Below are 23,773 nucleotides of genomic sequence, written 5' to 3' on the forward strand. Positions count from 1 at the left end.
GAAACCTTGGTTAGCTCTCACTGCTGAGTAAATTTTATGCCTATTTCAACCCCCCTGAGCTTCTAAAATGAGACACTTCCCATTTAATCATCTTTATGGAAAAACAGCTTCTATTTAGCAGTGGTTCTGTTAAATCGGGTCACGTACCCACCTCCTTGGGCTTGTCCTTATTAAATGGCTGTATCATTTAGAGAATGATTCTGAGGACTTCTTTTTGGGGTCTCATGTATATAGAATAATGAACATGGTAGAGTGCCAACAGCTACCCAATAATTCAGACCTGGGATGTAATCCTATTAGGTGTTCCCCTGCATTTTTAAAGGCAAGGCTGGTTGGTGGCTTTACATTTGTTACAACAAATTTATTTATTTGTATATTTTCTGGTCATTTGGGTAAGTGGTATGTTCTTTTCAGAAAAGAAAATGAAAGAATATTGTGGGCTCTATTTTATGTTTTCAGACCAACTCCCACAGTATCTTGTCATAATACATGGATGTTGGTGGAGGACCACATTCCCAGGTGGAGGTGATTTCCAGACAGAAATCATCAGGTGACCTGGGGGTGGTGGTGGGTTATTTGCCCAGTTGGGGTGCCAGTAAACAGGAATAGATTATAATGAAACTCATGCCACCGTATGTATGGACAAATATGGTTGATGTGTGTGTGTATCTTGTAGGCCTCTGTATAGAGTAAGGGATTCACAGATTCGTTTAGTCAGTAAATTTTATTGAGCACCTACTATGTGCCAGGTGCTATCAAAGACTGTTGATACTATTATGCAGGTCCTAGCCCTCATAGAGCTGACCATCTAGTGGAGAGAGAAAGCCCATGAGTGATAAATATATAAGGTATTGGATGATAACTAGGCTCTTTGAGGAGGATGAAGCCGGTTAAGAGGCTAGGTGTTCTAAAGTATACATTTTATTTCTATTCAGGTATGGTGAGGCCAACAGGTCAGGAGACAATTGCCATTGAAAAGAGAGTTTATTATACTCATCGCTCCCCAAAGAAGGGTATGTCCCCCACTGCGGGGGGCCACGCGGGGAAGAACCAGGTCTGGTCAGAGGCAGAGGGAGGGGAAACTGTGGGCAAGAGCTTTGCTGTGGTTTTAGAGGGAAGGAGTGGGTGAGGCAGGGTGAGCAGGCTTCGGATGGGCTGGTCTGAACAGTTTCGGTGAGCTCTGGTCCTGGGGCTGTCCTTGGTGGTCTGATCTGGCGCTGGGGTGATCAGGACTGGTGGAAAGCAGCCTGGTGTGTGAGACCCCGAGAAGGGAGGTGGAAAGAGGTGGTCGAGGGGATGGCATCCAGGTTGGCTGCTTTGTATTTGAAAAGCACACTTGCAAGTGTGTGGTTCCCCGTCTCTAGGAACTGGCCATCCTGGGAGGATCAGCCCCTCCAGGGCCTGCCAGGCCCTGGGTGTCCAAGCATCGGAATATCAGTACCCTGGGGCATGCTGGGAGTGTGGTCTTCTGTGCAGGCTGGCAGCAGGAGGTCAGATAAGGCCTCTCTGTTTAAGTGCTGTCTGAGCAGAGACCCTGATGAGGAGAGAGGGGGCACGTGGACGTACCTTAGGGGAGAGCCGTCCAGGCAGAGGAAGCAGCGAGTGCAAAGGCCCTGAGGTTGGGCCATGTTTGGCTTGTTTGTTGAGTAAAGAGGTTGGTGTAAAAGCAGAGATAAGGAGAAGACCAGGCAGACCAGCTCCGGCAGGTGGGGCTGAGAGACTCTGGCTTTGACTGAGTGGGATGGGACGTCATCTGGTTGCGGGGACACTCTAAGCAGCGGGTGAGTGTGATCTGACTTGCATTCCGACAGGGCCCCTCTGCCGCTGTGCTGAAAGCAGATGGGAGGGGAGGCAGGCGAGCGGAGAAAGCGAGGAGGAGGCTCAGGCAGCAATGCACGTGAGAGAGGCCGGGGGCCGGCCCCATGAGGCAGGCTCAGTGGGCGAGTCCCCATGTACGTTAACAGGACTGGGTGGGGAGACAGGAGAACACTGTCTTTTTTTTAGGCGGAATACTGTCTTTTTTTCCTGAAGGAAAATATATGTAAGGCCATTTTATTAATAACAAATGCAAATCTGAATCTAAACCATGCTTTCTTTAGTTGATGCCTTTTTTTTTTGGCCATATCAAGCAGCTTACAGGATCTTAGTTCCCCAACCAGGGCGTGATTCCAGGCCCCAGCAGTGAAATCTGAGCCTTACTCACTGGAAGGCCAGGGAATTCCCAGCTATCATTTCTCCACGCTTGTACAGCCCTGGGCACCTGCACCCGGATCGTCCCGTCTGTGCAGAAGTCTTTTCTCATGTGTCTTTCCCCACGGATCCAGCAGCCCCTCTGTGGCAGGGACTGAGTCCAGTTCTGTGGTTTGCTTGTCTGTTTTGTCCCCAGCTGCTCTGAGAGGGCCGGGCTCCGAGTGAGGTCTCCGGAAATGTTTGTTCAGAGTGTCCGCTGTGCAGACCTGGGTCTCCTCCCTGGGAGGAAGGCTGCTCTCAGGGGGGCCGTGTTTCCGGGCCCACAGGCTCCCTCGACAGCTGGTGACATGCCCGGGGCCTCCCACCTCTGGGCTTTGCGCTGACTGTCCGGCCTGCTGGGAGGGCTGCCCCGCCCACTCCCCAGGTCCTCATTGCGAGTCACCTCCTCTGAGAGTCCCTCCCCGACTGTCTTCGGGGCCCACTCTCCGCCTGTCCTCTGGCCCCGGTCACTGTCTGTCGGGTCATCCTGTGCTCACCATCAGCAACCATTTTTTTCAGTTCTCATTTCACTGTTTCTCTCCCTCTCCCCATCGCTGTGCACGCCCCGTGAGGACAGGGGCCTGGTTCTGGAATGTTCACTCTGGTAGGGAGGGGGGATCAGGGGCCATTCTGATCCCCTCCAAGGGGAAGGGGCCCATGCCCAGCAGCTGCGGAGCCAGGGGCTATGGGCTTCCACCTGCGCTTCTTGGGAGATGGGCTTGGGTGGCTGGAACTGTGCTGCAGGACATTCTGGGGTCCAGGCAGGAGGCGAGGCGTGTGGGTCCAATTACGCAAGCACAAAGGCAGATCCTATCTTTGTGTTGGTCACTGTGAGTTTGTAGAACATTAATCTTGATTTAAAAGTTACTGCCTTCAAATATGATTTATCTTGATGACCAAGTTTTTTTTTTTTGCTCCCCTAAATTCTGTGCCCAGGGTGGGAGGTCCCAGCCCTGCTCACATGTGGGCCTAAGAATCTGTGTCGTGAAATCAACCTTCCCCAATGCCCACTGTGAGTCTTAGGGCAGCGCCAAGCTCAGCTGGAGATGGGGGCATGTCCATGAGTCCTAAAAAACTAAGGCAAATTGGGGAAAGTTCTGCTTTGCCATTTCCCCCAGAGCAGTGACTGTCACTTGCCATCTCCGGTTGTATGGAGTTAGTTGCCTGTAAGGGGGTCAAAAGGAAGGCCCCCATTACAGTCAGGGGAAGAATTGGGCCCCTACTTCAATTAGAATGGCTTTCATTTAATCTGATTTATAGCTGGGCTTGTGCATCAGATTTTATATTGCTAAAAAAAAAGAGTGGAAAAGCCATGATGATCAAGTTGATGATGGTTTTAGAAGTGGCTAGTTAGCTGTCCTGAGAACTTGGGATTCCTAATTTGGACCAAGGATCCTTAAGCCCCACTTTGGGCGTGAAGGTCAGTATCTTGGGCTCCTTTGTCCCTCAAGGGAGGTCTTGAGAGGTGCCCATGTTTGGGTCTCTACCTTGGCCACCAGCACAGACCAGAATCTGGGCAAGAAGATGCCAGAAACTTGGACCCTCAGTGACCCCGGCTCCTCTTCTGTCCCTGGAGCGGTGGAGGCATAGCTCTCCCCAAAGTGAGGCCCGGTCAAGGCTCCCCCAGACCTCACCATTTCCCCTCCCTGGAGTTTTTTTTTTTTAATTTAAATTGATTTATTTTTAATTGGAGGATAACTGCTTTATAATATTGCGATGGTTTCTGCCATTTACCCGCTTCTCCCTGGAGTTTTTAAAGGCTCTGTCTTAAATCTCTTTGCGTGTCCCACTTCTGTCTGTTTAGCATTTTCAGCTGTCTCCCATGTCTCTTAGCCACTTCAGAGTGGGGAGAAAGGTCATTCCATAAATCTAAGGTATTATTACTGTGACGGCAGTGCCCGATCGCTGTGACGCCCACTGGGCTGGGGACGGTAGAGCTAATTAGTCGGAAAACTTACTTTTCAGGCGTGAGTCACTGGGAGCAGGTGTCAGGGGAGCCTTTAATGAGGCTCTCGTGACTGGTGTGATATTTCCAGCCCGCATCCCCGCATGTCTACTGCGCAGAGGGAGCCCTCGTCCAACCTCCCCACCGGGGACGAGAGAGAGACAGAGAGGGAGAGAGAGACCCGGGGATGGGGAGAGCGAGAGGCGCCCATAAGCCCCAGTGTCCACCGTTAACAGCAAACGCCTTTCTGCTCTCGGGCGGCCTTGCTGGTTCCGCTTGCTCTTTCACTCTGAGTCCCGGCTGCCTGCCGGGCCCACTTCAGGTGCTGGGAGTCGCTGCGAGCCATGGCTGAGTCCCTGCCAAGTGCGCACGGGGCTCCTTGGGCGGGGGACAGACCCTAAGGGAGGAGCAGAGAAGTGAAGGAGGCGGTTCCAGGGCCCATCAGCGGGCGTGAGGATAGACTGGGTGGGGGAGAGGGCGGCGGCGGGGGCTGCCGGGCGGACCCTCTACAGCGAGGGTCAGGGCGGCGGTGGGACAGAGCCAGCCGCTTAGGGTGCCCAGGAAGGCTGTTCCCCGCAGAGGACTGATGTGTGAAGGCGCGCGGTGGGCAGGGGCTGGGTGCCTCTACACCGCAGCTTGGAGGCCGCTGTGACTGAGCGGAGTGAGTGAGAGACAGATGGGAGAGACGGCGGGCGGGCCCAGGCAATGCCAGGCATTCAGGCGTCATTCTCAGCATGATGGACACCTCTGCGGGTTTAGGCGGGACGGTGATGGGCCAGAGTTGCTTTGTTTACTTTTTTATTTTTTGGCTGTGTTGTGTGGTGCGTGGGATCTTAGATCTGTGGCCAGGGATCGAACACGGTGTCCCTCGCGCTGGAAGCGCAGGTTCTTAACCACTGGACTGCCAGGGAAGTCTCAGCTTTATCTTAGAGCTTGCGTTCTGCAGCAGGCCCAGGGGAGGGGGTGAAGACAGCAGTGCTGCTGCAGCATCTCTGAGGGTGGAGGAGGCACGTGCCCACCACCTGGATGGGAAGCCCCTCCCCAGACTGGCACCAAAGGCCTCTGAACCCTGAGAGCACAGTAGGTCTGGTGGGCTGGCCTGGGCTCAGGCCCTACCCCGCATCTTTCACACTACACGAGGTCGTGAGGTGTTCCGGTCAGGTGGGTGCTCTGCGGGTCTCTGAGGGGCCCAGAGAGACCCTTGGGGGCTTCAGACTGTGCCCTAAGGTGACCCAGAAAACTGAGGTCCATTTTTCCAAAGCATCAATCTAATGCAATTTAGGTTTATGTTTAGATTTAGGTAAACGGTTTGAAGCATTCCCCCTCCCCCCCAAGTTAAGATCACTGTGGCATAGAACAAAAAACCCACACTAATTTTTAAAGGTAAAATGAAGTGACTCCACCTTCATAGTCAGCAGGGCTGACTCGATGTCCACTTCGCTGTTGGGGGTGCCTCAGGGGAAAAGTTTGAGAAACAGACTTTAATGTGCAGAAGAGGAGATGGGAGAGAAGAAAAAGGTGGGGAGGAGGGCCTCGGAGAGAGGAAGAAGCGAAGAGAGAGAAGAGCGAGGGGATGTGCTATTTACCAGCAGTTTCCCAAAGGGGTCTACCCTGTCTCTTTCCCCCAACCTCACGGGGCCTCACTGGGTGTGAAGGAGAAAAAGACTAACCCAATAATTCTGGTACCACACTGGCTGGCTTACTGGAAAGTGCCATTTCCTCTCTTCACAGAGCCCCAGGGAAGGCCTTCTTCTCTTTTCACCGGTTTTCTTTAATTGCACGTGATCCACACTCAAGACAGACGTGTAGCTGCTGCTTGTATTGTCCCCTAGGCAGCCCCACAAAGCGAGTCTTTGCTGGGCATGTTATTTACACGGTGGAAAGAACAAGCCATCTCCTCACCAGGGAACAGGCTGGGGGCCTGGGTGGGAGGGACCATCAGGTCTGTGTGCTGGGCTTGGCTTCTGGACGTGGGGGACCAGGGACCCCCTGCCGGGATGGGGCCGTCTTCCCTGGGGCGTGGCTCAGTCCGTCCCAGGCCAGGGCCGCGCTCAGAAGCAGCACGTGCCTTTGGAGGCTTCTGCAGCGATGGCGATAGAGTCAAGCCTCAGAGGGCGGGCAGGGCTGGGGGCGGGGGGCGCGTCCTGGCGGTGGCGGTGGCGGTGGCGAGGTGCGTCGTCTGGGCTCAGTTATTGTCTCTGGTGTCCGAGGAGGCACTTCCAAACAAGATGTCACTGTCGTGGGACATGCTGCTCAGCTGCGACTTGGTCTTGATGAGAAACTGGGTCCTGCGGAACATCACCCTCTCCTGCTCCTGCTTGAGCTCCAGGTAGGAGCGGGAGAAGGTGTGGAAGATGGAGGTCACGGGGAAGGCCATGAGGAGGATGCCGCTGAGGATGCTGCTGAGCGCCACCACCTGGCCGGGCGTGCTCCTGGGTACCATGTCGCCATAGCCCACGGTCGTCATGGTGATGACGGCCCACCAGTAGCAGGCAGGGATGCTGGTGAACTCGGGGCTGTCGGCCATCTCGTTCTCGATGACGTAGAGGAGCGGGGCGAAGAGCGCGATGGCCACGCAGAGGAAGAGCAGCAGGAGCCCGAACTCGCGGGTGCAGCGGCGGGCCGTGAGCCCCAGCGTCTGCAGCCCCAGCGAGTGGCGCGCGAGGCGCATGACGTAGAGGATGCGCAGCGCCCGCAGGACCCGCAGCGCCAGCCCCACCTTGTCCAGGTAGCTGTTGCCCGCGCCGGGCTTGCGGCGGCCCGCGGAGGCGCCGTCCACCAGCAGGGTGACGTAGTAGGGCAGGATGGCCACCATGTCGATCAGCGTCAGCGGGCTCCGCAGGAAGGCGAACTTGCTGGGCGCCTGGATGAGCCGCAGGAGGAACTCGAGGGAGAACCAGCCCACGCACACCGACTCCACGATGAAGATGTTGCGGCACATCTGGGAGCACCGGCCCTGGAAGAGAGAGCCGGGGTGGGGGTGGGGGTGGAGGTCAGCGGTCCCACCAGCGGGGAGCGCGGGGCTCCGTCCTGGGGGCGTGCTACCTGGGCCAAGGTGGTCTGGGTGCGATCTTGTCCCTGGGTCCCCTCTCTCCGGTTATGCCCACTGCCTGGGCAATCCCCTGCAAACCTGGAGCTTGAAGCACCTTCTCAACCCTGACTATCCGTAATCTCTCTGCAGCCCAGACCTCCCCGTTGAACTCCAGACTCCAGAGGAGCTGTCTCCTGGGGGGTCTGATAGGTGTCTCAAACTCATCACATCCCCAAAGGAGCTCCCGACTTCTTTCTTCTGAAAATTTACTTTTATTGAGATGTAACTGACATATAACAAATACAAGGCATAGTGAGCTGATCTGGCACATTTACGTATTGCAATATGAATTCCACCAAGGGTGTATGCATACTCAGCCGCTTCAGTCGTGTCCAACTCTTTGCGACCCTAATGACTGTAGCCCGCCAGGCTCCCCTGTCCATGGGATTCTCCAGGCAAGAAGACTGGAGTGGGTTGCCATGCCCGCCTCCAAAATATGTTTTGTTATTTACTTACTTACTGTTTTTACGGTCTGTCTCAGCCCCGCTCACCTGCCTGCCCTGCCCTGGAAGACTAGGCCTACAGGCCAGGACGGTTTGTGTATTGCTCACTCTCAGGCCCCAGGGCCAGGGCAGGTGATCGGTTACCAGGATGACCTGTTACTGGGATGGATGGCAGAGCACTGGCCTGTCTCTAGACAGCGTGCCAAGTGAAGGCCAGGCAGGCCAAGGGGAACCAGGGGAGGTGGCCCAGGTTGGGTGCAGGCCCGCTGGGGAGCCTAGCCATCCTGCTCAGCACCCCCGAGGGCTGCCCCAGGCCAACTCAGTCTTGACGCTGCCTCATCCATTTTTTAAAGAGAGGCTGGAAACTTGGAGTTTTACATGGACTCTCCTGGGTTTTAAATGTTGTGACAATTTGCTACAGAGAAAGCGCTCTACATCTCCTTCAGACACATCTGCACGTTTGCCACGCAGGCTGTCAGGTTCCTGCTCTGATCTGAAGTGTGGTGGACCGTCCCCAGCTTAGACCTCAACCTCAAAGGGGCTTGGCAGAGGGGAAGGCATAAATGGTTCTACCTGGGGCATCTTGTCGGTTCTGGGGCACAGCCGGGTTCTATCAGACTCGCTCTTTCTCTGGGAATACGTGAGAAGCTGGAGAGATGAACTGATACTTGGTGAGGCTTGGAGGTCTCAGACTTCTGGGACAGGAAGCCCCCTCCTCTGGGAAGCCTTCCTGGAGTGCGTCCATCCACGTAGCTCCAGCACGGCTGGTGGGCCTCTCACAAGAGCCCTCTTGGCTTGTGCCCCATACTTACGGTCACGGGGCTGTGACCAAGGCTTGATGCGTCCTGAAGCTGGAGACTCACTGTGGTCACCCCGACTGCCCCATGGAGCCTGAATACAGGAGGCACTCAAATGCCTGCTCGGGTGAGACGGTGAACCCCACTGGCCCCGCAAATGAAACTGAAGAACAACCTTTTCACTGAGTCGTGAAAAAGGCTGGGTATCTTTTTTTTTTTTTTTTTTTTTTAAAGCAGGTATGAGAAGTTGAATAAAATTGTGGCTTTATTAGTATTTTCCTGATAAAATCAGCATTGCGGGTGTTGGGGCCAAGAAGAAATCAACACTAAGTGTGGGTGCTTCCAGACAGGTCTCCAGTGACACGCACTTGCCCTTTTTTTGGGAGGGGCGTATAATCCTCATAGTGATTCCTGAATGTGCAGTGCCAGGCGCTGTTCCAATCGCTTCTCACTCACTGAACCCTCCCAGCGCTGTGAGGTGGGCCTGTTCACAACCTCTTCGACATGTCAGGAAACGGAGGCACAGAGAGGCCGAGTGACTTGTCTACAGAAGCACAGCCGGAGTGCACAAGGTAGGATTCAAATTCAGGCCGCCTGGCTCTAACCCTGCTTGGTTCATCACTACCCCTCATGCATCTCAAATGTTCACTTTACTAATTGAGAGTTCATTTTACTGATTGAGTATTTTCCTAATGCTGGTTTTTAAAACTCAGTGTATTCAAAAAGAAGTGTCAGAAACTCCCTGAGAGTTATAAATGTAACACTATTGCTACTTTCCCCACAACACGTGTGTATGGAAAAACCCTCACATGGTGAGTGGTTTTAATGTTAAATCAGAGGGTTCACATAAAACCCTTAGCACATACATGGTACATAGCCAGTGCTCAATAAATGCTGGCTGGCATGATATTTATGTTCAGTTCATACTGCCATACCTATTTCTCCAGTGCCTACACAAGTTGCACCTATCTGAACTTTTCAGTCTGTCTTGAGCCTTGACTCTGGAAGGCCTATGTATGGGGAGAGGGTCCCAGAGATGGGTCTCATACAGACGGAGGCTGAGCTGAGTGGCTACATGAGGGCCCAGGCTGCCACTGGGACCCATACTTCCATGATAAGAACCCAGACTTCAGACTCAGTTAGACCTGCATCTGGGCAAGCTGCTTTTCCTCAGTGTTCTCAGCTGTCAAGTGGTGTGGGAACACCTCCCATACTGGGATGCTGGAAGATTCGCTGGGGAGATAAGAGACAGGCAGAGTCGCAGCCCAGCCCTTGGCTCCCATTAGCCGCCGGTAAGTAAGTGGTATCCCTGAGAACTGGGCATGCACCCCATCATGCCCTGGAGTAAACACGTATGGGAACTCCCTTCTTTAACAGAAAGCAATGCTCACTATTTGAGGTTGCCTGCGCACACACATCTATCAATGAACATCATATTCAGGACCCCAAAGAGCTTTCTGGGATCTTTTCATGTAAGGGAATTGGGAAGGCTGAGAAAGAATGCAAGCTGATGAAACAAATTTTGGTGGTGCACGTCACAGCTTGGGGCCAGGCACATCATACATCGCGTCATCATCCATCCGTCCATCCATTCAACAGAGTGGCTGAGCGCCTCTCCCATGCTGGACAGTGTTGCTGTGGGCAGGGGGCACAGGCGGACCTGAAATGGCTGTGGAGCTCAGGTCTGCATGTGGAGGAGGACGACACATAGGTAGACACTTTTGTAAACACACGTAAACACAATGATGGAGTGGGATGCTACTGAGCCAGTGCGGTCAGCGAAGGCTTCCTGGAGGAGGCACAGGGCAGGCAGAGAAGGACACGCCCTTCCGGGCGGGGAGCAGTGTCTGCGGCAGCAGCTCCACCCTCCCCCCAGGGCAGGGGCGGGGCCCTTACCTGCTCCTCCTCCTCCCTCAGGCTGGGCAGGGTGCTGATGGAGAGGTTGACAGCGGTGACCGTGACAAACAGCACCGACAGGCAGGCGAACACCTTGCCGGGCAGCCCCGAGTGCGGCCTCTCCACCATATCACGCAGCCGCCGCATGCAGCGGCCCAGGCGGCCCTCTTCCTCCGCCGGGCCCTCGCTGCCGGGGTCCTCACTGTCCGGCGCGTCGTCCTCGTCCTCCCGCTCCACCGTCTCGGCGAACTCCTGGATCTTCTGCAGGTAGCGGCGCTTGCAGCAGCCGTCCAGGTGGTCCTCGGCGATGCCCCAGTAGAGCAGCTCCTCCTGGAAGGACAGGGCGCACATCTCCCGCAGCAGCCGCAGCTTGCCCGCGCGTAGGAAGGTCAGGATGGTGCCGAAGGCGCCCGGGTTGCGGTCGAAGAAGAACTCGTTGCAGCTGACGTCGTAGTCATCGCACACGTTGAGGATGTCGTCGAAGTTGGTGCAGGCCTTGAGCTGGCCCAGCCGCGTCAGCGGGAACTCCTCCAGCGTGGTCCAGGGCAGCGAGTACTTGATGCCACCCACGTTGATGATGATCCGCCGCCTGCGGTCCTCGGGCTGGCCGCCCTGCCGGGGCTCGTCCTGCGGCCGCAGCCGCTGGGCCCGGCGGTAGAAGACACCCTTGAGGGACTGGCTTTGGGGAAAGAAGGCCGGATGGAAGGACGCGTCCGACGTGCAGCTCAGGGCGCTGTAGTCGTAATCAGAATTGTCTCCCGGTAGGAGGGTCATTTTGAGCTTTCACATCCCTCTCCAGCCTGGGGGCGGGGTGGGGGAGAAGGGAGGAAAGAGCCTCAGTGACTCCCAAGTCTCCGGACACAATGCGGATCCTGCAGCTATTTGCCGATAGGGACCGCATTGTGTTCCCCCTGATTCATAGGGGGAGGCCCTAACCTCCAACTGGATGGTGTTAAGACGTGGGGTCTTCAGGAGGTCATCAGGCTTAGATGAGGTCGGGAGGGTGGAGCCCCCAGGGTGAGATTAGTGCCCTGATAAGGAAGAGACACCAGGGCCTCCTCTCTCTCCACCGAGTGAGGGCCTGGTGAGAAGGCACCCAAGCTGCAAGTTAGGAAAACAGCCCTCCTCAGAACCCGACCTGACCTCAGACTCCCAGACCCCCCAGATGGAGAGCAACCCATGTCTGTTATTTAAGCCCCCTGGTCTAGATACTCTGTTACAGCAGCTTGAGGGAAGATACTCAAGAGTCAGAAGAGCCACTCTATGGTTCAGCATCTCCTAAACTTCACCATTCCCCCGTATCCACATCATTTACACCATAGAAATGCCCTGAGTGCTACGTAAGCCAGAGGCTTCAAGCACTGGGAGTTCGCAGCCATGCGTAATCAGATGTGGCCCCCAACCCCACGGAGCTGACAGCCTACATCGGTACTGTGACTTACTTAATGCTTTAAGTTTGTCTGACTTTGGGGAATATTTATTTAGCTTGGAAAGGTAGTTTAGTGTGGGCCAGTGGTTCTCAACCAGGCCTGATTTTGTCACCGGGGGACAGATGGCAATGTCTGGAGGCATTTTTGATTGTTGTGACTAGGGGATGCTACTGGCATTGAGCAAGGATGCTACTAAAAGTCCTATGGTCAGACCCCACAACAGAGAATTATCCTGCCCCCCATGTCCATAATGTGAGGAGGAGAGGCTCTGCTGTGGTGGTTATGAGCGTAGATTTGGAGCCTGAGCACATTTTCAACTTTGATGTTGAATGTCCCCATCTGTAAAATGGGTATAACCATACGATCTACCTTATAGGATTACTGAGAAGATTCAGTGAATTATGTACCCAAGACCACTGAACACAGTATGTGGGACATGGTAGGTACTCAATACTTGCTGTCTACTATTTTTTTATTACTTTATTATTATTCTGTTATATTTTATTTTTTGGTTGCGCCATGTGGCTTGTGGGATCTCAGTTTCCTGACCAGGGATCGAACCTGGGCTATGGCAATGAAAGTGTGGAATCCTAACCACTAGGCAACCAGGGAACTCCCACTGTCTACTATTATTACAAGTATTAAATTCAAAGGGACCACCTGTATTCATTCCAGGCGTGGAAAACATATCACTTGCCATAAATCAGAGGGAATGTCCAAAAAATGTACAGTTGTCATGACAGCGACATGTTTTGCTCATGGGTCAGCAAACGTCATCTTGAGGACCCAGGACTGAATTGGACAGGCTCGCTCACTCCTCCAGGACGTCCTCCTTGGCTCTTCCAGCTAAATCAAGTGTCATCCCCACTCACCCCCGTTTATTTTTGCCACTCTTGCCACCCGTTTCAGAATGATCTGTGTGCAATCCTGGCTCCTTCCGTAGACTGCTTGCTCCCTGGGGGAAGAATGTGCTCTACTCATTTCTGAATCTCTGTACTCAGCAACATAAATGCTCCAAGAAATGCTCAACAAATAAGTACATTTCGTGTTGGTGAGGCCAACCCGATGAGGGCACTTCCGGGAAACCAAGGCAGAAATCTCAGCTTCTACAGACTTCTTCCTCCCCTGTCCTACAAAGCTAAGGGTTTGTGCCATTAGAATCAGATTGCTTATGCAGTCACAGCTCATGGGCTGCATTTGGTTCACAGATATTTTGCCTGACTTGGAGAAGATTTTGAAAAATGGAGACACTGGCTGATTCATGTCGATGTATGGCAAAAACCACTACAATTAAAAAAAAAATCATATATGTTTGTTTTGAGGGGGGAAATCAGATTATCTGCAACCTTTGCTCCAGATTCCAGCTGAGAAATGCCTGCCCCCTTTAGGCAGGACGGGCATGCTACGATCCACCATCATCCCCACCTCTCCCTGTTGTCTTCCTGACACCCACTTTACCTCCCTTATGTATGTTTCTTTCCTGGTCACTATGGGCACTTGAATTTGACACCCCTAGATGACAGCAACAGAGCTCTCCAGAATTAAGCTGATCCGGGGAAGAGTAGTGTAGTACGAGCCTACTTGGCTGTTACAGTTTTTCTTTTTACTTGGACTGCACCGGGTCTAATTTGCGGCATGGGGGATCTAGTTCCCCGACCAGGGATGGAACCTGGACTCCCCGCATTGGGAGTGCAGTGTCTAAACCACTGGATCACCAGGGAAGTTCTAATACTTTGCTTTTAAAATTCCCCATCACTCCCCCCTGCCCCAGGTCAACCACCCATGGATGCACATGGTACCAGCCAAGTCTATCAATTCCAAATGGAGACCCGTTTCTGATACCTGAGTGGCCATCCATGCTATGGGCATGTTCAGGGAAAACACATGCAGGTGCACACATATACACACAGCTCCGCGTGGATGTGAAGCAGTGTTTAACAGGAGCCACGGAGGTTTCTGTATCTGAGAGGGGCACCTTCCTAACAAAAATTCTTTCACAAATGCAAATCATCACTCCATGCATTTATCTTTGGGGCAAACTATCGTTTCTCAGCTCAAGTTTTGGAAAACTAGGGTACACCTATATTTGAAAAAACATGATTTGACTTTAAAGCATTAAGCGTGTTTTTAACTTCACCTAAAATTGGAACTCGTCTCCTCAGGCAGAGCCTGCCAGAATCCCTTGGAGGAGGAAGATGGCTTTTAGTGCCACAGCTTTTCAGCTATGCTGCTTTATCTTTGCCACCAAAGACAAGAGGGAAAACGACATTCTGTTTGGCAAGCATAGTGATGGAGGCACGGGAACCTTCCTCTCATCCTGTAAGCTCTGGAGAGCGCTTGTGAAACCCCACGTCTGTAACCACCTCTTTTCTTGCAGAATTTTTTCTTTCAACCCTCCTCGCTTTCCCTCCAGCAGAAAGAAGCTCCCCCAATTAGCAATTCCTCATTTTTTCTCTCGTGATCTGTATCAGCTGTGAGTCAAAGCCTCAGCCTCCTGCATGGAAAGTTGTCCTGCCTCAGAGACAAGTGTGGAGAGGAGAGAAAAAGATGCTTCGTTCAGGCTGCTTGTACACGGAGGGCCAGAGGACCCGGGGGAGGCTCAGATGCTGAATTTGCTAAACAAGGGAGGGGCACACTTGCCCTGAGCTTTCGGTCTTGGGGTTGTCCAGCCTGATGGGAGTGCAGGTGACAGTTCTGCCTGCTAGAGTCTCTGGTAAGGTTCATAGATCAAACAGGCTCCAAAGTCCTGCTTCTGGAAAAGAAAGCTACTTTTCACCCAGTCTGATATCCTCACGAAAAAGCTGATCTTTTAAAATTTAAAAAAAAAATTTTTTTTCCCTACTGTTAGGTCTGTAAGTATGGTGGGATCTAGTGATTTTGCCTCTTAGGGTCTATATGTCTACTTAGGAAGGGGAAGCTGTTTAAGAAAGGGGCTCCGATGGTGAGAATAAGGAGGAGTCCTGAGGGAGCTGTCATTCATTCATTCATCCAACACTACCAGGTGTAGGACTGGGCCAGGCCTGGAGGCACAGCAAAGGGCAAGACAGACCCAGTCCTTATAGAGGTGACGTTCTAGTCTCTAAATAAACACACAGATCATTTCAGGATGTAATGAGTGTTGTGATGGAAACAGAACTAGGTGACCAATGGGAGATGACCGGGGTGGGGGTGGGGGGTCAACATTAGCTGGAGGGACCCAGGAGGGCTTCTCAGGGGAGGGGACCCTGGGGCAGAGCCAGCCCTGGGAGGACCTGGGGAGAAGTGTCTCGGGTGGGATTAGAAGAGCTTGCTCCTGACCTGGGGATGGGACTGGATGGTCAGACACCAAAGTAAAGGCCAAGAGGCCAGGCGGAGTGAGCGAGGCGGAGGTGGGAGAAGACGAGTGTGTGTGCGGTCAGCTGGTGACAGACGTGCTGGGGTTTGTTCATGGGTGGGCCACCCTCGGGAGATGTCCCAGGCTGGGCTGGGGAAACCACCCTGTCTCTGGAATGAGACCACCGAGGTTTGGACCAGTGGAGGGGTCTGGAGAGTCGGAAGGATTTGGGGTGGGCTTTGGAGAGAGAGAGCCGAGGGAACTCTTGCTGTGGGACGGGAGTCTGGTGAAGGGGAAGGAGGAGGATGCAGGGTGATCCCAGGGGTGCCATTCACCCAGGCGACCGACAGGTGGCGCTAGGAGGCCCAAGTTGGAGGCAGCCTTTCCCGGCTGCAGGATGATGGATGGAGAAATTGTGGGCCAGTCAGAGAGAGACAGGGGTCAGGGATGAGGCTCCCAGATGCGTGATGGGTGGTATCAGAGCACCAAGGCCGACCTGATGATTATTGGGGAGGCGGAGGGGGAGCTCTGACCCGGCTGGGCTGGACGGGGCAGGAGGGCCCGGCGAGCAGGGACATAGCAAAGCCTGCAGGCTGGTATCCCCTGTGCTCAGCGCCCAGCACCCACCCCCTTGCTGAAGCTGCACACCACCCCAGCCGTGAGTGTCAGTGCAGGTAGACACTCCCCTACCCCTACTCAGCCCTGGCCAAGAGATGTCTGTGTGCTTATTCTGACTCCTGGAAGCGGTGACTATCTTAGCTTCTCTGGAAAGCAGGAATCAAGGTTACAGATAGAAATAAGGTTCTAACCAGCTTCCTTTGAGGTGGGAAGATTTTCCTGGACTCTCTGGGGGCCCCATGCAACCATCAAAGTCCTTAAAAGATGGAAGAGAAAGGCAGGAGGGTGCATCAGAGTGATGAAACGCTGTGAGAAAGACCCGACTGGCCAGTGCTGGCTTTGACGATGGAAGGGGCCACAAGCCAAGGAAAGCGGGCAGCGTCTAGAAGCTGAGACGAAGAACAGACTCTCCTCTGGGCTCTCCAGAAAGGAACACAGCCTTTCCACGCCTTTATTTTAGCCCTGCAGCACCCACTGCAGACCTCTGTTCTCCAGAATGTGAGGCAGTAAGTTTGTGTTGTTTTAATCCACTCAGTTTGTGGTGATGTATCACAGTAACAATTGGAAACAAATACAGCCAGTGTTGAAAAAAAGCTGGTTAGACTCCAGCTTGGGGGTGGGGTGGGGGGTGGCAATTTGCTGACGACCTCAAGGTGGGGAAGCAGAACAGCCCGCTAGCTCTGAAGTCAGGAGACCTGGGTTCAGGGTCTCCCGTGACTTTGAACAAGTCATGTCCTGCCTCTGAGATGCAGTTTCTTTATCTGTAAAATGGGGATATTTGTTGCTCTGACCTCCCAGAGTTATGGTCAGGACTAAAGCAGAGGACACAGATGACAGGTGCTTGGCCCAAAGCCTGACCTGCAGGGGACCCTCAGTGGGTCTTCTAGTATTATTACTAACTATGAGGGGGATCTGTCATTCTCCCCTCTTCCAGACAAGGGTGACTCCTTTCTTGACCTGATTAGGCAGGACTAGACCCCAGCATTGTCTGACCCCCAGCGCCCGTTGCTGGAGGGAATGCAGTAATATAGCTGCTGGGAAAGCCTGAGGGGTACCAAGGAGAATGAAGGATGCTGGTGTCTTATGACCCGGGAATCCCACTCTTGGGTATATCCCTCAGACTTGGACCCACAGGGGTTATGACAGACATTGTCTGTGATATATTGTTTATACTCCAACCCTTGACTCAGGATCCGCTTCTGGGGACTCAGATGTTAGCAAGAAACAAGACACAAGAACACATCTTGTGTTGCTTTGGTGCTAGGGGTCTCCCAGTGTCCCTCCCGGGGGTGGGGGAGAAGAACAAGTGATCCAGATGGCAAAAGCCTGTAGATTGCACAGGACCTGGAAGCAATGGACTAGATGCAGGTTTAGCAACACATTTAGATCTTAAAAACATGGTCCCAAGTGAAAAAAAAAACAACAGAAGTTTATAGCACTTTGCTGTTAATGAGCACACACACAACAGTACATATCTTACAAAGACTCGAGCACGTGTAAGGATCTCTGTCAACCACAGGGAGGGCGCCTGGGAGGGCAGGGGGAGGGAATAAGCTTGGGGATTGGAACGAAGGGAACAGTGACTAAGACAGCCTGGTGATGCAGAGCGATATGAATTAAAGAGTGTGGTTAGCACAACCCTGGGTTTTAATCCAGGTTAGTGAAAAAGAAGAGCACAAAAACTGGGTTTTGCATCTCCCTGGACTCAGTTCAGATACAGACCCCCAGGTCCCTCCCAAGACCCTCTCATCAGAATCCTTAAGGAGGGGGGCAGGAACCGGCATTTCTGAAGGCTCCCTGAGAGCCTGCTGATGCTTGAGAGAGAGGAAAGGCAGGGGCCAGGAAAGCCGGCAGGCCTTCCAGGTGCTCTGGGCGTTGGCTGGGAGCCCTCTGCCTGACTTCCCAATCTCCTTGGGGTTCTGGAAGGCTCTGTGGGTCCCACGTGAGGGGAGCCTTGCTGGAGAAGGGGAGACCCTCTGGTTTGTGGGAAAATCTTTCTGCTCTGGGGCTGCCTTGATCAAATGCCCCTTCATGAGCCCACAAATCTGTGGATTCTCCCCAGGCAGCTTCTTTTCCTCCTGGGAGAAAGATGACATTCAGAAGCTGTGATAGAGGGCTGAGTGTACATTTCCAAAGAGAGATATTCACTGAAACCAGAGGGGTTCTGAAGGGCAGCACCCCCAGCTGGAGGCTGCGCTGTGGCCAGTGTGTGACTGGGGTGGGGTGCAGGGCCCGGGGGCGGGGGTAGGACTCCGGAGAGGGGAGCAGGGTGGAAGGAAGATCTCCGTCAGGCTTGTCTGGCTATTGCTGCTGCTTCTGCTGTTTACCTTTCGGCCTGATACAGCCATCTATATCCACCAAATCACCGGCCCTCTTCCGGGCCTGTTTCCCCCACAGAGCAGGAACAAGCGTGCCAACCTCACAGGCTGTTAAGAGGATCTGGTGAATGGAGGTTTCACCCCCATTTTACAGATGAGGAAACTGAGGCTTTGAACAGTGAAAAGTCATGACTCTGGTGGCAAGTGGTGAAGCCAGGCTCCAACTAGGTGTGTGGGACTCTGAGCAAACCTCTTTGACCCTGCATTCTACTGTCTCCCTGCATCGCTGGTTCCTGGTGGCGGAAGGGTGTCCAGCGCCAGCAGCAAGCCAGCGACTGGGTCTCTCGCCTCTATTTTCTAGGCACAAGCTTTTGAAGAGTCTTTGGGGATGGGGAGAAGCCCATAGCTGGGGAAACATCCTTGTTTCTACCGGGAATTTGCACAAGAGCAGAGTAAGGAATCAACAAAACTGGTTTCATCGAGTTCTGGGTTGCCATTTCAGCCTCTGGGCAGAAGAACTCTCCTGTGGGGTAGCAGGTACCAAGCAGGGCTCAGGGTGTGGCCTCTGGACCACGATGCCAGGCCCACCGTTCACCAGCTGTGTGGCCTCCTGCAAATAACTTCACCTCTCTGTGCCCGTGTCCTTAGCTGTAAACTGGGGTGTCATCACACTCGCCTCCTAAGTGCCTGGAGCCATGCCTGGCATGTTCGAAGGGCCCCCTGTTTGCTAGAACGGCTTCTGGGCAGCATGCCTTGCACCTCACCTGCCCGCTCCTCCCCCGGCATTTCTTTGCTCAGAGGAGCAGTGTGAAGCCGACGACGCCTTCCGGAGGGTGGGACCTCAGTGCCCGCTGGCCTCGCCTGGCTGAAATCGAGTCCCTCACTCTGCTGGGCCTCCGCTTCCCAGGCAGTCAACAGAGACTGCCGAGACACAGGCCTGCGGTCGGCAGAAGGGTGGCCTCCCGAAGAGGTCCGCACCCTAAGCCCTGGATGGAACCTGGGAGTGTAACCTTACGTGGTGAAAGGGAGGATGTGACTGGGATTAAACTGAGGATCTGGAGATGGGGAGACGGCCCTGGATCGACTGGGGCCCAGTGTCACCCCAAGAGCCCTTATCACAGGGAGGCAAGTCCATGGGGCTGCAAAGAGTCAGGCACGACTGAGCAGCTGTCACTCAAGGAGATCAGAGTCAGAGAAAGAGACGTGATGGCAAACGCTGAGGCTGGAACGTCGTAAAGCCAGGAGCCAAGGACGCAGGGAGCCCCCAGAAGCTAGGAGAGGCAAAGGAAGGGGCTCTCCCCGCAGGAACACGGCCTTGCTGCCCCCTTGGTGTCAGCCCACTAGATCCATCTGGACTTTTGAGCCCCCCAAACTGTAAGATAACAAGCTTGTACTGCTTTAAGCCACTACACTGTTAGTAACGTGGCAGTAAGAAACGAACCAGGCGCAGTGCAACTTTTTTGAAAAAAACAAAAAAGCATTTTTCCCCCGAGCTCCTCAGGCTTTGGTTTCCTTCTGTCCTCCCCACACTTGCCAACCCACGTCATCCCTTAATGCTGAGCGGGTTTCGAGGGGGACTCCAGCGGTCTCTCCCTGCAGTCCTTCCCCTGCCAGGGGAGCTTCATCTGTCATGGTCAGGGTTCCTGGCTGGGCTGACTCAGAGGCGGATCATGCCGCATTAATCCTCAATTAGACCGTTAATCAAAACGGATCCAGCCGTTAGGCTGGCCCAGGCCCTGGCACACCGGATCCCTGTGAGATGCTGTGCCCGCATGGGAAATCCATCTTCCCTGACGCTCTCCTATCCACCCTGATTACGGTCCAAGGAGCCTGGCCCCCGGCCCTGTTTCCAGTGAGCTGGGGCCTCAGTCACCGGGGTGGGGGGATCATGTGGGAGCTGGGCTCTCTCCTCCACCCCACCTGCCCCCTAAGGGGGAACATCCAAGACCCCCTTCCCCACCCCCAGACAGAGGCGGCCTCTGGAACCTCCCTGCAGTGTTCCTCTGGCAAAATAAAAGCACCTGCATGCTTGCCTTCTACCACGAGGGGCTTTGGGGCAGGAGCCAGGGGGTTCTTTTCTGTTTGTCCCCTGGCAGCCTCTGATTCGGGAGCACAGGGGGCAGTGGGAGCCTTGGGGCAGCAGGGGGGGAACACTGACTTAAACAATCCTTCGCTTCTTGTTCCTCAGTAAGTGCTGAGGCCACGTGTCTGTGGTCAGCTGCGGTGGGACGGAGCCGGGAAGGAGGGACGGTGTGCCCTGTGAGGCCGTCATTCGGATCCCACCTGGACCACCGTGACTCCATGCGTGGATTCTGTCAGTCAGATACTGTCTGCTAGGGAACAAAAATGGCCAGGAGGGACTGAGTGTTGGCAGCTAGCCTTCCTTGCCTCCCCCTTTGTATCAACTCTCTTTCAGAGTGGCTTTTCCAGCTGCCATTTTCCAACCATGGGGCTCCATCTTTGGGTTTAGTGACCCAACCAAGGGTGGATTTTCAGACCCTCTATCTCCGACCACTGGAAACGTTGACTCTGCCTCACATATTTGGAAAGGGGACATGGAGAAAAGCCGGCTGGATCAAGAGGCCTTTGAGGGGCCCCGGGGGTCGACTCCTCAGTCCTGGTTGGAGTCTCTCAGACCTGCGTCCCTGTGCCCTTCTGATCTCTGGGGCATCATTCTCACCTCTGGCCACGGCCCAGCTGTGTGGGGTGCAGGGAATTCAAAGTGGCGGCGGGATGGGAGCCTGACTCCCAGATCTGCTTCCGACAGAGTCCAGGGCTCCCCTTGCCTGGCCCTCAAGGCTTGGGACAGGGATCAAGGTTGTACACTCACGGCCCCTGTGGGTTTGAGTGTGTCCCATGACAGACATCCTTCCACTGGAATGGGCTCTTAGGGAATGATGGATGAAGGCAGTCCCAGGAGCCATCATCGCCTGCCTTTCAGACGTGCCTTCTCTCCCTCCCCGCTTGGCGGGTGCCTCTGCAGAGCTCCAGGACAGAGGACACAAGGTCAAGCTCAGGTCTGACAGCTCCTGAGAAGTCCACCCAAGAAAGCCGGCATGCGCCCTGGCTCGGCTCTGGGGCCGGGTCGCCAGCAGTGCCAAACCTGCCTTGGAAACGTGAGCGGGTGGGGCTCCCTGGAGCGACGCTGAGTGTGCTGCCATGTGTGTGGGTATCAAACACACCCTAGTGAATAAACCTCGGCTCAGATTCATGGAGTCAGAAGAAGCCACCCTCCTTAACACACGCGATGAATCAGAGCGGTTCCGGCTCCCTTCTCTCACCTCCCCTGCATTTATCTTCAGGGGTCAGCAAAGGGGGTCTCTGTGACTGCCTCGTTCACCTTGCTGACTCTGATGCCTGGCACCCTGGATGTGCATATGGACAGCAAGTGCTTCAGAAAACGCCTGCTGAATGGACAACTTCCGTAGTACACCCCATCGGGGGAGCCTGCCTTCATCAACATGGTTAGATGGGCTTTTCTCAATCCTCCTCCCCATTAAAACCCTCCCCCTAAGGAGCTTTTTATACATCTTTTCTTCTTATCCAACAACCTATTCCAGCCTCCCCCTCCCGGTGAGAATGAATGCAGTAGAGGAACCAAGGAAAGGCCATTCTGCAACCTGTCCAGTGACCTGCCTGGACACAGGGGGCGAGGGGCGCTCTCTCCAAGCTGCAAGCTGGCTCCTTCTTATCCTGCCCCCATCCCACCCCTCTCCGGCCCAGTTCTCTCCCCAACACAGCGCCTCAATAACTGTTAGTGAGATCATGAACAGCTGAGATTCGGCATGGTGAGATGCACATAGTAGGCGCTCAACCCGTCTCCCAACCAACCTGTGAATGAATGAAGGAGCTTCCCTCCTTTTCCTCCTCACCCAAAGATTCCATCCAGGCTGAGCCCCTTCTGGGCAGGGAGACCCCCGAGGGTGAGGAGGCCACCTTCCCCTCCAAGGAACAGAGTTGTCTCAAGAGTCCCCAGCGCCTGGCACACAGTGGGTTCTCAATAAAAGCTTGTGGCCCTAATGAACGACTCAATAAACCCCACTGACGCCAGGCTCCACTCTGCCTAAGGATGGAGTGAATGAGCGGGTGACAGACGGACGCCCCCCGCCCATCCACCTCTCCCCACCCTCCTCCCTGGATCCTCCTGCGAGACGGCGAGAAACCTCGGCCACAGCTGGGATGCGGCCCCCGCCCTGTCACTTCGCGCGCCAGGGGACCCCAGGGGAGCGCAGAAGCCGGACCCGCACGGTGACGGCCGCGCGCAGCTGCTCCCGGGTCCCCTGTCGCCCCAGACCGCCCCCCTCGGCGGCTTTCCCGGTCCCCGTAGGGGCCACAGCTACGTGCGGCTCCCCTCGCCGGGGCCCGAGTCCGCCCGCCCGGCGGCGCCCGGCGGGGCTGCAGCGCGCCAGGGTCCCACCTCAAGTTCTCGGCACGGCGTCCCCGCCGCGGAGTTGGCCGGGCCGCGGCTCGCGTCCCCCGGCGGCCGGCGGGTCCCGGCGAGGACGCGACCAGGGGCTGGAAGCCGCCCGCGCCGCCTCCCGGAGCGGCCGGCCAACTTCGGCCCCGGGGCCCCGCTCGGCTCCAGCACCCGGATCGAGGGCCACCCGCCTGTGCCTCCCGGTCCCCGCCGGGCTCCGAGTGCGCCGGGAGCGCCGCGCGGCCGCCGCCGAGGGAGGGAGGGAGCGGGGCGGGAGGCGGGCCGGAGGGAGGGGCGGGGCGCGGGGCGGGGAGCGCGGGCGGCGGCGGGGTGCGCGGGGGGCACGCGGCGCCCGCCGGGGGTGTCCGGGCGGCCCAGCGCCGGGCCTCGGCTCTCGGGTGAGCCGCGCGGCGCCGGCCTCCCTCCGAACCTCCGCCCGGCCGCCAGCGCCGAGCGTCCCGCCGCCGCCCTCTCCGCCTTCCCCCGCGCTCTCGCCCGCGACCCCCGCCGGCCCGCCCGCCCTCGGGGTCCCGGTGCTCAGCTGCCCTCGGGCTGCAAGCGCCCCGCGGCGCGCAGGCCTGGCGGGGTCACGTGCTTCCCCGGCCCCGCAGGTCGCGGACCTCTCGCGCGCTGCCCGGGGCTCCAACGTGCCACGTGAAGTGCCCCCGCTCCGCTGTCCCGGGGCGCGTGCCGCGGAGGCCGGGTCTTGTGTTTTTCCGGGGAGGTCCGGGTGAGCCGTTGCCCCTGGGCGCCTCGTGTGGCCGCGGGGCAGGACCGCAGGCGCCGGGCGCCGTCGACTTCCTAGGACAGCCCGTGCCACGCCAGGTGCCTTTCCCTCCAAGTCCCCGTGCGCCACCGCCCCAGAGTCCGCGCGGCCCCGCTGCCCGCACCCCCGCCAACGCGGGGCACTCGGACTGGGCCCTGGGGTCCCGAGCCGGCTCAGAGCGACGCCTCGCCTCGGAATGGGTAGGAGTCGCGCTTTTGCCCGGGGGGTTGGGTTGGAGGGTTCTGCCGGAGAGGGGGGCTCCACCGCGCAGCCGGCGTTTCAGGATTGCTGGCCTCGGGACAGCGCGCCCCACCCCGTTCCTCTTTTCCTTCCAGTCTCTACGCCCTTTTCCACCATCAGAGAACCAAGCAAGGTCGTGAAGAACCTGCCCTGGGAACAGCCTGTGGCCTCCTCCTCCTCAAGGATGGGGGGCGCCCCCTCTTTCTGGGAATAGAGTTTGTTGTTGTTCGTTGAGTCGCTCAGTCGTGTCCTACTCTTTGCGACCCCATG

The 23,773-nt window shown here is 55.7% G+C and overlaps 1 protein-coding gene across 1 annotated transcript; it reads right to left on the minus strand.

The window, feature by feature from the left end:
* Window positions 1-905: 905 nt before the first annotated feature.
* On the minus strand, window positions 906-22,568 carry KCNG1 (potassium voltage-gated channel modifier subfamily G member 1). The gene is made up of 3 exons (XM_061127511.1): window positions 22,498-22,568; window positions 10,402-11,201; window positions 906-7,130 (listed from the first exon to the last, which is right to left on the minus strand). The coding sequence occupies exons 2-3, from the start codon at window positions 11,173-11,175 to the stop codon at window positions 6,360-6,362; spliced, it is 1,545 nt and encodes a 514-aa protein (XP_060983494.1). The 5' UTR covers window positions 11,176-11,201; window positions 22,498-22,568; the 3' UTR covers window positions 906-6,359.
* Window positions 22,569-23,773: the final 1,205 nt, after the last annotated feature.

Source organism: Dama dama, chromosome 23 (genome assembly GCF_033118175.1).
Source record: "Dama dama isolate Ldn47 chromosome 23, ASM3311817v1, whole genome shotgun sequence".
NCBI lineage: Eukaryota > Metazoa > Chordata > Mammalia > Artiodactyla > Cervidae > Dama > Dama dama.